Source organism: Mustela nigripes, chromosome 10 (assembly GCF_022355385.1).
Source record: "Mustela nigripes isolate SB6536 chromosome 10, MUSNIG.SB6536, whole genome shotgun sequence".
NCBI lineage: Eukaryota > Metazoa > Chordata > Mammalia > Carnivora > Mustelidae > Mustela > Mustela nigripes.
Genome location: NC_081566.1, coordinates 15,973,022 through 15,985,605, shown reverse-complemented (window position 1 = coordinate 15,985,605; position 12,584 = coordinate 15,973,022). Strand labels below are relative to the sequence as shown.

The 12,584-nt window shown below is 37.0% G+C and overlaps 1 protein-coding gene across 2 annotated transcripts in view; it reads right to left on the bottom strand.

Annotated features, from left to right (window-relative positions):
- Nucleotides 1–929: 929 nt before the first annotated feature.
- TOR1AIP1 (torsin 1A interacting protein 1) overlaps nucleotides 930–12,584 on the bottom strand; it is a 41,913-nt gene continuing 30,258 nt past the window's right edge. The window contains exons 10-12 of one of the 2 annotated variants that reach the window (XM_059412698.1): nucleotides 7,094–7,138; nucleotides 6,674–6,730; nucleotides 930–3,367 (exon numbers count right to left, since the gene is read on the bottom strand). In XM_059412698.1, the coding sequence (XP_059268681.1) occupies nucleotides 2,583–3,367; nucleotides 6,674–6,730; nucleotides 7,094–7,138 (887 nt within the window). In that variant the 3' untranslated portion in view covers nucleotides 930–2,582. The remainder of the gene's footprint in view (nucleotides 3,368–6,673; nucleotides 6,731–7,093; nucleotides 7,139–12,584) is intronic. The other variant, XM_059412699.1, reaches the window with a different exon arrangement.

Here is a 12,584-nt window from a genome sequence, read left to right as displayed (position 1 = left end):
TTCATAGAATAAAAATCAAGTTTACTTCCTACCTTTGTTTTGAGAACTGGAGAGCTAGAAAAATTCCCTAAAGATAAGAAAGTCATTAAAGGAAGGGAAGCAAATTAATTTCTAGAAATCTCTAAGATTTCTGTGCTGTGGTTTTCCCTGGGCCAGTGTTGCCACCCAAAGTCACAATGTGCTTAATTGCTAGATACCCTAGCTCCTATTTTCAAGCTGATGACTTACTAAATTTTCCCTCCCAAAAGGGTGGTAACATAAACAGAAAACAGAACGTTTCAGGCAGCATCCAAAATACAGATGTTCTCGGGATGCCCCGGTGGCATCTGACTCTTGATCTCAGCTCAGATCTTGATCTCAGGGTTCTAAGTTCAAGCCTGACATTGGGCTCCATGCTGGGCGTGGAGTCTACGTAATGAATAGATAAATACACACACATACACACATAAATTAAATCAAATACAGGTGTTCTTGAGCTTACATTCTCAGCGGGGACAAATATTGGTTCTTGGAGGGCAAAAAATTTTATCTTCTTATGTATAAAGGACAAAAATAAATAGTCCATGAACAGGTACAGTGTATATGTGTGGTATATGTGTGGTTCTAGGGGGTAGACAATTAGAAAAAACAGTATCTTATTAAGGCTCTTTACCAAGGTAAGAAGAAAAATTTGAGCAACACTGCTGTAGATACTTTTGCCAAGCCAGGAAAACCTAAATTAATTCCAACATAGTGATACTTCAAATACCTGCATGAAACAGAAAACCATGGTGATTACATCTTTAAACCAATACACTTGTGAATAGCTCCAGTTCTTTGGCCTTTGTTCCTGTTAGCGGAAGTTACTAAAATTGTTCAAGTGTCAAGAAAGCTCTAGGATTAACTGACAAAAACCCCAAAAGTTTATGAATCATTAAGTTTACAAGACATAGAGTAAAAACCAAGAAAGTAAATTTATTTAAATTACTAAAATAGCTTCTAAAGTCATTTACAGATCAGCTGCTACAATTATTTTTCCTGAAAGATATAAGTAACGTTAATTTCTTTAAAATTATTTTGGTCAGCGAAACATTTAATAAAAACATTTGTTTCTCCATATAATATATGTGTATAAAATAAGCCTTTTCAAAAACTCTTGTTTTAGAATCCTCTATAAATCAGATGGCCTGACTTCTGACAGTCAGGAGCAAATTTCAATAAAGGGTATAAATTTAGGAATACTGGTTGTCCTGTAGCTGGGGGAAACCAGACCACACCCCACTACCAGGCATGGGATCTTCAACAGGTAAATGGTTAAGTCAATGACTGCCTCTAGTATTCTAAAAACAGTTATTTTCATTTTAAGTTTTGTAGACAATAAGAAACTAAACAAAACCATGGTGGATCCGGAATCTTAAGATTTTAAGAAAAGCACAGCGGTCGACAAATTTTGAGAAATCTCAGTTACAGAAGCTAAGTGACACCTGAAACACAACAGTAGCACAGGAATGCACAATAGTACATTTCAACATTCTTCACATATGGCCAAGTTTACTTTCATTTTGGCTTGAGGCACTCTTAATAAAATTTATCACGTGTACAGTAAATCTTTACATTTGTCATAAGAGTGTCATTAAAGGACTTAGGACTGCACGCAGAGAATCAAGTCCTTCTTCAGCAGTCTAGGAAAGCTGGTGGACCAATGGTTTACCAATTCCTGCAACTGCATTTCTGAGTTCAAAACAAAGGCTTCAGGATATTTCCAAAATAAACTGCTCTGAACTGACCACACCCTTCAGAGACAAATGAACAAATATGCTAAACCTTAGAATACACATGCTTCAAAATCCTTTGGAGGACCAAAAATTTCTTAAAGGAAGAAAAGGCTGTGTGAAAAATAAACCCGAACAGAATTCACCGAGAATGGAGTTCATATGGCTATGTCTGAGAGACCTAAGTCTCAGTGGCTTATTTTAAATTTCATCTTGAAGATTTTTCCCCCCTTTCCTTCTTCATTCGACAATTTCTCTTTTGCCTTGTCTCCTTCTCCCGCCCTCCAAAAACAAAGAAAAAAAAAATCCCAAAACACACTCTGGTGACCTTTCATTACTCTCGTTCCTACAAGGGGAAGCTAAGGAACTCACACCTAATAATGTAGAAGAGAACAAAATGGGAAAACCCACAGTTGCATTTAGAGAGCTGCCTTACTAATAGCAAACTCTGTGAAAAATCTAACTTAAAAAATTGAGAGGATTCATAGGAAGGACCCCAATCCCCCCCCAACCCAACCCCCGCAACCTGGTCTGGTCATACCATAGCAATAATGTTGCAACCCTGAACCTAAACAGATCCTCTATGGGATCCCATATGATTTATAGTCCTCAGAGATCATTAACACAGATCTCAAAGGAAACAGAGAAATGATTCTCTCAGATAACAGATAATTAGGCTGAATAAATGATTTAGATGTTCCATGTTTACATAAGAATTTGACTTCCTTTAAAAAGAAACCAGTTCCTTCAAAAAGAGCTCTGAATCCCGTCTCTAGCTAGAAAGTCTGAAAAATTCTCAGAACTTGAGACATGATTTGTCTTCTGTCAGACTTATAAGCAGATGCCACTTTTCAGGGCATTTTCAGGTTGGACAGGCAGGACCAAGTGAGAAATACGGCTCCAGAGCCCGCTCAGTTTGTCTGGATCCATATGTTTGTAGGAGTTGGGTGTGTCCGAGCTGGTGAACTTGACTTTGAGGAAATCTCTCACTTTTTCTTCAATTTCCTTTAGGCCTAGACTGGTTCCCAGTGTCTCTTCCTCCAACAAGACAGTCAGGACTAAGGCTACATCTTTGAAGGCTGCATTTTCATGGTCACAATATTTATAGAAGATCAAAGTGGAGCCTGCAGGCAGTGACTCAAAGCGGTGTACCACGGCAGCATTCTGGCCGTTCTGGAATCCATTGCTCAGTTCCCAATCTACCTCTTGTTTGACAACATCACTGTCCTGAGTAGCTTTGCCTGTCCCATCAATCCGGATGGCACGGACACTCCGGAAAGAAGAGTAGGCATCGGCAATTTGTTCACTCAGACATCTGAGCGCTTCTTCCGCATCCCGAGCAGCAGTGAGCAGCAAGATAGCAGGCTGAGGCCGGGGCTGGGAGCTGTTCAGATGTTTCTCCAGGAATGTGAGGCTCCTTTTCCACAGCTTCTCATCTTGACCTTGATACTTATTCATAAGTTGTTTCATCTGGTTCTGGAACTCTTGAACAGCAGTGGTTTCCGCCTCAGGACGATGAGGGAACAAGTAACTCCCAAGAGCCAAAGAAACTATCAGAACAAGTAGCCACCACCACATCTTGCTATAAGATGCACTTTTGGGTTGTCCAGTCACTTCTGCTCAGGACAGGAAAAAAGAAAAAAAAGAAAAGAAAGAAATGACAGATTCAAATACCATTTTCTTAGATTCAAGGACAAGTGACTTAAAATCAGTATTACTCTTCATAAACATTAGATAAAAGAGGAAGGAATTTAAAGAATGGAGCTAGTAATTTACTTTCTTTCTTTTTTTTTTTTTTTAAGATTTTATTTATTTGACGGAGAGATAGAGCTCACAAGTAGGTAGGCAGAGAGAGAGGGGGAAGCAGGCTCCCTGCTGAGCAGAGAGCCCAATGCGGGGCTTGATCCCAGGACCCTGAGATCATGACCCGAGTTGAAGGCAGAGGCCCAACCCCCTGAGCCACCCAGGTGCCCCAGAATTTACTTTCTTAAAGAAATGTTCCTCGGGTGCCTGGGTGGCTCAGTGGGTTGGGCAGAGGCCATCAGCTCAGGTCATGATGTCAGGGTCCTGGGATCGAGCCCTGTATCGGGCTCTCTGCTCACCAGGAAGCCTGCTTTCACCCCGCCTCTGCCTTCCTGTGATCTCTCTCTCTCTGTCAAATAAATAAATAAAATCTAAAAAAAAAAAAAAAGAAATGTTCCTCACATGTATTTAAGAAAATTTCACACCCATAGGTTTTAGGCATATAAGTATGCATGTGTCTCTTCAATGTCAAAATAATAAAAAGCCTTAAAAGGAAAAAGCAGAATTCAAAGATACGAAATGGCATAAGCAAGTCGGAAATAGTATTATTTTTTATTATTATTTTTTTAAAGATTTTATTTATTTATTTGACAGACAGAGATCACAAGTAGGCAGAGAGGCAGGCAGAGAGAAAGAGAGAGAAGAAAGCAGGCTCCCTGCTGAGCAGAGAGCCCGATGCGGGGCTCAATCCCAGGACCCTGGGATCATGACCTGAGCCGAAGGCAGAGGCTTTAACCCACTGAGCCACCCAGGCGCCCCGGAAATAGTATTATTTTAAGGCAGAACTATTATTATTACTACTGCTAATATTTGGGAGGCAAACAATAATAAAAGTTATTTGATAATATAGTTTTAAATTTAGACACCCCAAATTCATACAGCTTATTATCCAGACATGCAATGTTTCTGAAGTATATAAAGGGGTTAAAACAGGATGCACTGTAAGTGAAAGTCTTCCATATTTTATAGTAGCTAGCTGTCCTTTTAATTGCACCGATGCCCACCTTTTGTGGAATGCAAGTTAATACCAGTAAAACTGATTATGCAATTCATTCCTAATTATTACTGGCAATAATAATATCAATTTACATTTATCTAGCGCTTTTCAGTTTATACTTTCTCATATGCCACTTCATTTAAATAGAATAGGAACAATACTTTTACACCTCCTATTTTATTTGTACTATGAACCTTTTAGAGCAATGGTTGTCAAACTGTGATTGCTGGGTACCTCTAGATCCTTCCAAGAGGGTCCTTGAGGTTAAAAAGTTAGTCTCGTAACACTAAGATGTTCTCTGACTTTTCCCACCATGTTGACGTTTGCATTGATGGTGCAAAGCCATGGTGGGAAAAGCAAATGATACCTTAGCATAGATCACAGGGCAGTGCTAATGTAGTCTTTGTACTCACAGCCATGCATTTAGGGTTATCAGCGAAACTGCTTCATAGAGCAGTTAAAATTATTTATCATATTAAAATTCAACCCTTGAATGCAAATCTCAATAAAGTATGCAAAGAACTGGGAAATGTACATAAAGTGCTTCTGATACCTGGCACAGTACAGTAGTTTTCTCAGGGAAAATAATTTTGTGCAACTGAATTGAGCTGAACTAGTACTTTCAAAAACAAGGGAAAAACTATGGTTGGTCAGACTTGAGTATTTATTTGCCAGACATTTTCTTGAAAATGAACAAAGTGAGTCTGCTGTTTCTAGGAAAACAACTGACAATATTTGTTGCCAATTATAAAATTCACAGTTTAAAGTGAAAATCAGGATTGTGGAAATACTGTATCTGACACTATAAACTCGACAGCTCCTGAACCCTTAAAGACTTTTTCTCTCGAGATTGGTGGTGATATTAACAAATGCAATCTTTTTATACTGTCTTATAAATGTGTCAACATTCGCAAGATCGACATAATTTAGTGACCCAGTATTTTCCCAATGATCAGTGCATGATATTCTATTCCAAGTGCAAGAAAGGCCAATTTTTTTTTTAAAAGATTTTATTTATTTATTTGTCAGAGAGAGAGAGAGCGAGCGAGAGCGAGCACAGGCAGACAGAGTGAGAGGCAGAGGGAGAAGCGGGCTCCCTGCGGAGCAAGGAGCCCGATGTGGGACTCGATCCCAGGACGCTGGGATCATAACCTGAGCCGAAGGCAGCTGCTTAACCAACTGAGCCACCCAGGCGTCCCAAGAAAGGCCAATTTTAATGTAATAGAACACAAAAAAATCATTAATTTGGCTTCAGATCTTACATATTAAGTAACTTTTTGAGTTTTGGACAGTATCGAAAGAGAATATCCCAAACTATATTTAAACTATTAGAAAAATCTACATTATCTGTATAAAGCTGGATTTTTCTATATACCGCAACCAAAACAATATATTTAACAACTGAATACAGAAGCTGATATGAGAATCCAGCTCTATTTTATAAACCCAGACATTGAAGAGATTAGAAAATCTCCTCTATGTCTGTCATTATTCTTACTAAATATAAGCAATCTGTCATTATTCTTACTAAATTATTTAAAAATAAGTAGGTATTTTTAATTTTTCAATTTTAATTTCTAGGTAAATATGGATAGGTACAGCCCATATTACATAAGAAAAGTTCCTTAAAGGTACTAATCTTGCTAGTGGAAAGTAGTACTGAGACCAAAGTGAGAGTCACTGTTACTTTCTTAGTCTCTTCGGGATAATAAATACGCTTAGAGAATTAAAGAAACTTGCTGGAAGGCTGTGACAGAAGGTTAAGGGGTCCAATCTAATCCAAATACAGGTCTGTGAACTCTAAAACCCGTGGTAATCCTATTACATCATGCCATGTGCCATCTTTCTTTTGACACAGCAAGGTTCACCTGGCTATTGGTATTAGTAGTTTTGCTTTTTTACTTTGATCTTATGGCTAATTAAGTGAAAGGGAAAACCAGATGTTTCATATAGTTTGTCCTTAAAGAATTTCACTGCTAGTAAAATACACACTTTTTCCTCCTAAGTGCTTAAAATATAACTCTTCAAATAGCATTATTTTTTGCTGTCAAAAAAGTTTAAAACAATTATGTATGACCAATTTTAGAAACTCATTTAATAGAAACTGAATACACAAACTTACGTTGGCTAGAGGTTGAAGGAGACTGGTTTCCAAGCTCTGATTTCTGAATGCTGTCATCTAATGATAGGAATAATAAAGACTATCAATTTATGGTTCATAATTTAAGTATTTCCAACAGAGAAAGAAAATACAAATTTCACCAAGAGAATATAAGGCAGAAATCAGCCAGAAATAGAAGAAAATGTGGGAGGATCTAGATGCCTGTTAGACCGACAGCTCCTTGAGACTCAAGAGTTATTTCTTTCATAATTATTCACAGCATGCCATGGGGTCTAGTATAAAGCATAAAGTACATTTGTTTTGTTAGAAAGCCTTAAAGTATTTGACCCAAATTATTTAATGGAAGTAGTAGTGAAACTTATGGCACAAAGTTAAGAGAACAAAGAAAATAAGCACAACTAAAACAAAAACATGTTATACCATCTGAAAAATTGCCATATATTGAGCTCTTGTCTGGTGATGATGCTGTAAGAGGGAAAAAAGGACAAAATATGGATTATGGATTACTGAGCTAACTGGACAAGGCTAAGTTTTAGGTAAAATGCAATGTTAATTCTATTCTCTACCTCAGACTGATACAAATATTTGCTCTGGTGCCTCTGATCATTTCAAATATGAGAAATATTTTTAAAAATTATATTAAAAATCTTTCACCATTTCTATTGAGAGACAATTCAGTTTTATTTAGGTTTATGGTTAAACCAAAGATTTAAAAAATAATTTTATTATGACTCCACCAAATCTCTATTTCTATCATTAGTTTAGCAAACAAAAACTATCCTAACTCTTTACTTTCCCCCTCCATACTTCTTGGTATGACCACAGATTTTAACATAAAAGAAAGAAGAAATGGAAAGACAGGGTTCAGAAGGTGAAGAAGCTGAGTTACTAATTTGTATGACCTATATTTACCAATACTGTTACCCATCATTTGCCTGGAGTTTTATAACTTATGTATCTATAAACGACCTTCCAGGTGTTTGCCAAGAGCTTTCATTTGAGAAATAATGGACTAAACTAGAGGAATAAAATTAGCACTGCTAAGATACAGAAATAGTCTTATTTTTGGTCATATGACAAAAAAACCTTAAATGAAACAAAATGACATCAACCTGCATTCTAAAGGCATATTGTTCTATAATTACTGGTTTAGCCTTAGAAATTACATTATTCAGAAACTTCCAAGTTAGGTCACCATAGTTAAGAACTCTATTACTAAAACAAACAAATTCCATGAAATGATGTTTCTCTTGAATATCTTACTTTATGGTCGCAAAGATCAAATGAAACAATGTATGATATTATAATAATAAATAATTATAATAATATAAAACTATAATACTGTACTATACATTATTATATAAAAAGATCAAATGAGATATATTTTTATGTAATACCTAACTACCATATAATATATAACTATAATAATACTATACTTATAACATTAGTTATACAGTTATTATGTAACAAATATAATAGTTACACAACTCAGAATATTTTAAATTTTAAAATTAAAAAAACAAAGAAAATAATCCTATTTCAAAAAGAATAAAACACTTGGGAATAAACTTAAACAAGGTAGTGAAAGACTTGTACACTGAAAACTATAAAACACTAATAAAAAATTAAAGCAGACGGGGCGCGTGGGTGGCTCAGTTGGTTAAGTGACTGCCTTTGGCTCAGGTCATGATCCCAGAGCTCCATTTTGAGTCCCACATCAAATTCCCAGCTCAGCGGGGAGTCTGCTTCTCCCTTGACCCTTTCCCCTCTCCTGCTCTCTCTTCAAATAAGTAAATCTTAAAGTAAAAATTGAAGTAGACACAACTAAATCCACATGTTCGTGGATTGGAGAATTAATATTCTCATAATGTCTATACTACCCAAAGCAATATACAGATTCAGGATACTTCAATCAAAATTCCAATGACATCTTTTACAGAAATAAAAAACAATCCTAAAATCTGCATGGAAACACAAAAGATTCCAAATAGTTTAAAGAAATTTTGAGAAAGAACAACAAAGCTGGGGGTGTCACACTTCCTGACTTCAAAATACATTATAAAGCCAGAGTAATCAAAACAGTATGGCACTGGCATAAAAACAGAGAGACCAACAGCAGAGAGCAGAGTACAGAAATAAAACCATGCAGATATGATCAAGAGATCTTTAACAAGGGTACCAACAATAAATGATGGGGAAAGGACAGTCTCCTAAAATAAATGGTGCTGGGAAAACTGGATATCCACAAGCAAAAGAATGAACTGGACTTTTACACCATACACAAAAAATCAAAATGGATTCAAGACTTAAACATAAGAATCAAATAACTGAGCCTTGATGGCTCAGTTGAGGAGGATGTGACAACTGATCTTGGGTTCGTGAGTTTGAGCCCCATGTTGGGTGTGGAGATTGCTTAAAAAAAGAAAACTTAAGGAAAAAAAAAAAAAAAGACCCCCAAACCATAAAGCTCTCAGAAAAAAAAGACAGGGAAAAAGCTTCCTGACATTGGTCTTGGCAATGATTTCCTATATATGACACCAAAACACAGGAAACAAAAGCAAAAACAGACCATGGGATTATAGCACACTTAAAAAACAGGGTGAGCTGGGGCACCTGGGTGGCTCAGTGGGTTAAAGCCTCTGCTTTCAGCTCAGGTCATGATCCCAGGGTTCTGGGATCGAGCCCCGCATCAGGCTCTCTGCTCAGCAGGGAGCCTGTTTCCCCTTCTCTCTCTGCCTGTCTCTCTGCCTACTTGTGATCTCTGTCTGTCAAATAAATAAATAAAATCTTTAAAAAAAAAAAACAACAGGATGAGCTACGTGATCAAAATCACAGTAAGATTCACCTCACGCCTGTTAAGATGGCTATTATCCAAAAAACAAGAGCAAGGTATGTACAGAGGATGTAGAGAAAAGGGAACCCTTGTACACTGTAGGTAGGAATTTAAATTGCTATAGCCACTATGGAAAAGAATATAAAGGTGCCTCAGAAACTGAAGAATGAAATTCCCATATGATCCAGCAATCCCACTTTTGGTATACCCGAAAGAAATGAAATTAGGGTCTTGAAGAGATATCTGTGTGCCCAGGTGCACTGCAGTAATATTCACAATAGCCAAGCCATGGAAGCAACCTAAATGTCCACTGATGGATGAATAGATAAAAAATGTGGCATACATACTTAATTCTTGAACAATATAGGTTTGAACTGTGCAGGTCCACTTATATGTGAATTTTTTAAAAAGACTTTATTTATTTGAGAGAGAGAGAAAAAGAGCACAAATAGGAGGAAGGACAGAGGGAGAAGCAGGCTCCCTGCTGAACAGGGAGCTTGATACGGGGCTTGATCCCAGGACCCTGGGACCATGACCTGAGCTGAAGGAAGACGCTCAACCAACTGAGCCACCCAGGTGCCCCCATATGTTTATTTTTAAAAATAAATAGATTGGAAAATTTTTTAATGGCTTAGAACAATTTGAAAAAACTTACAGTAGAAATGGATAGCCTAGAAGTATTTTCAAATATTAAGAAAAAGATATTTTGTGAACACATAACATATGTAGATACTCTTCTATCATTTGCTATCATAAAATACACACAAATGACAAAAGTCAACATTTATCAGAATTTATGCACACAGACTGTACATGGTGCCATTTGCAGCTGAAAGAAATGTAAATGAACATAAAGATGCAGTATTAATAGTTGCATAAAATTGACAGTAGTATATTCTTTAATAATGCCATAGGTGTTACAGAAAAAGCCATCAAACCCAAAACAATAAATTCCTGCCAGAGAAAACTGTCCAGATGTGTATGACCTCAGAGGATTTACAATACAGCCAATCAAGGAAATCATGAAAGAAATCATGGATGTGGCAGAAAAGGTAAGGGGTGAAGGGTTTCAAGATATAGATCCTGTATTTCAAGCTATACTAAAAAGCTGTCGTAATCGAAACAGTATGGTATCGACACAAAAACAGATATAAAGGTCAGTGGAACAGAATAAAGAGCCCAGAAAAAAACTCATTATTACACAGTCAATCTTCGGCAAAGGAGGAAAGAATATGCAATGGTAAGAAGACAGTCTCTTCAATGAATAGTGTTGGAAAAACTGGACAGCTACATGCAAAAGAATAAAACTAGACCCCTCTCTTAAACCATCTACAAAAAGAAACTCAAAATGAATTAAGGACCTAAATAAATGTAAGAGCTGAAACCACAAAAATCCTAAAAAACAGCACAGGTGATAATGTCTCTGACATCGGCTGCTGCAACTTCTTTTCTAGATAGGCCTCCTGAGGCAAGGGAAACAAAAGCAAAAATAAATTACTGGGACTCCACCAAAATAAAAATTCTATACAGCAAAGGAAATCATGAACAAAACTAAAAGACAACCCACATAATAGGAGAAAATATTTGCAAATGACATATTTGATAAAGGATTAGTCCCCAAAATAGAGAAAGAACTATGACTCAACACACACAAAAACAAATAACCCAATTAAAAATGGACACAAGACATGAACTAGATATTTCTACAAAGAAGACACAGATGGCAACAGACACATGAAAAGATGCTCAATATCACGCATCATTAGGAAAATGCAAATCAAAACCACAATGAGATATCACCTCGCACCTGTTGGAATGGAGAAAATAAAAAACACAAGAAGCAAGTGTTGGCACAGATGAGGAGAAAAAATAATCCTCGTTGTATTAATGGTGGGAATCAAACTGGTGCAGCTGCTGTGCAAAACAGTATGGAGGTTTCTCCAAAAACTAAAAAGAGAACTACCCTATGATCCAGTAATTCCACTATGGGGTGTTTAACCGAAGAATATGAAAACACTAATTTGAAAAGATACACTCATCATTATGTTTACTGCAGCATTATTTACAATAGCCAAATTGTGGAAGCAACCCAAGTGTACACTGATAGATGAATGGATAAGGAAGATCTGGGGTGTGTGTGTGTGTGTGTGTGTGTGTGTGTGTGTGTATAAAAAGTGAAATCTTGCGATGTGCACAACATGGACGAATCTAGAGGATATAATGCTAAGTGAAATAAACCAGTCAGAGAAAGACAACTACCATAGGACTTCACTCATATGTGGAACTTAACAAAGAGAAAGCAAACAAAGAAAAAAGAAACAAAAGAAAAAACCAGACTCTTAAATATAGAGAACAAACTGATGGTTACCAGAGGGGAGGTAGGAGGGAGGAGGGGAAACAGGTGCAGGGGATTAAGAGTACACTTTCTGTGAGAAGCTCTGAGTAACTGCTGAGTCACTATACTGTATATATGAAACTAATATCACACTGTATGTTAATTACACTGGAATTAAAAACAAAGATATGCATCTTGGAGACACTCATGAGCAAACCGCACATCAGAGGAATTAAAAGATGACCTGATGGAGATGAGTGGGCCTGCACTGAGGAAGAAGGCAGAAGACCAAGAACTGTCAGGAAACAAACTGACGTTAGATAATCTGGCAGAAGGCTTCCACTTATTCAAGACTGCCTTTGACTTCTTTTATAACATGCACTCTTTTTTATGATAGAGGCACTGAAACTAAAGAAAATGGTGGAAGAAAGTTGGTGCCATATAGACACATTTCTTGAGATATGAGAAGGCAAAAAAAAAAAAATCAGACAGAAATTAAGTATTTCGGTATGTGCCTGCTTTTCTGCCTCCCCTTCTACATTGTCCACCTTTTCAGCCTCTGCCCCCTGAAGACAGCAACATCAACCCTTCCTTTTCTGCCTCAGCCTACGTGATACAAAGACAAGGTTGAAGACCTTTATAGTGATGCACTTCCACCTAATGAACAATAAATAACCAACACGCTGCACAGTCAATGCGCTTATCTGTTTTATGTGTATGAATGTCTTGGTGTGAAAATCTAA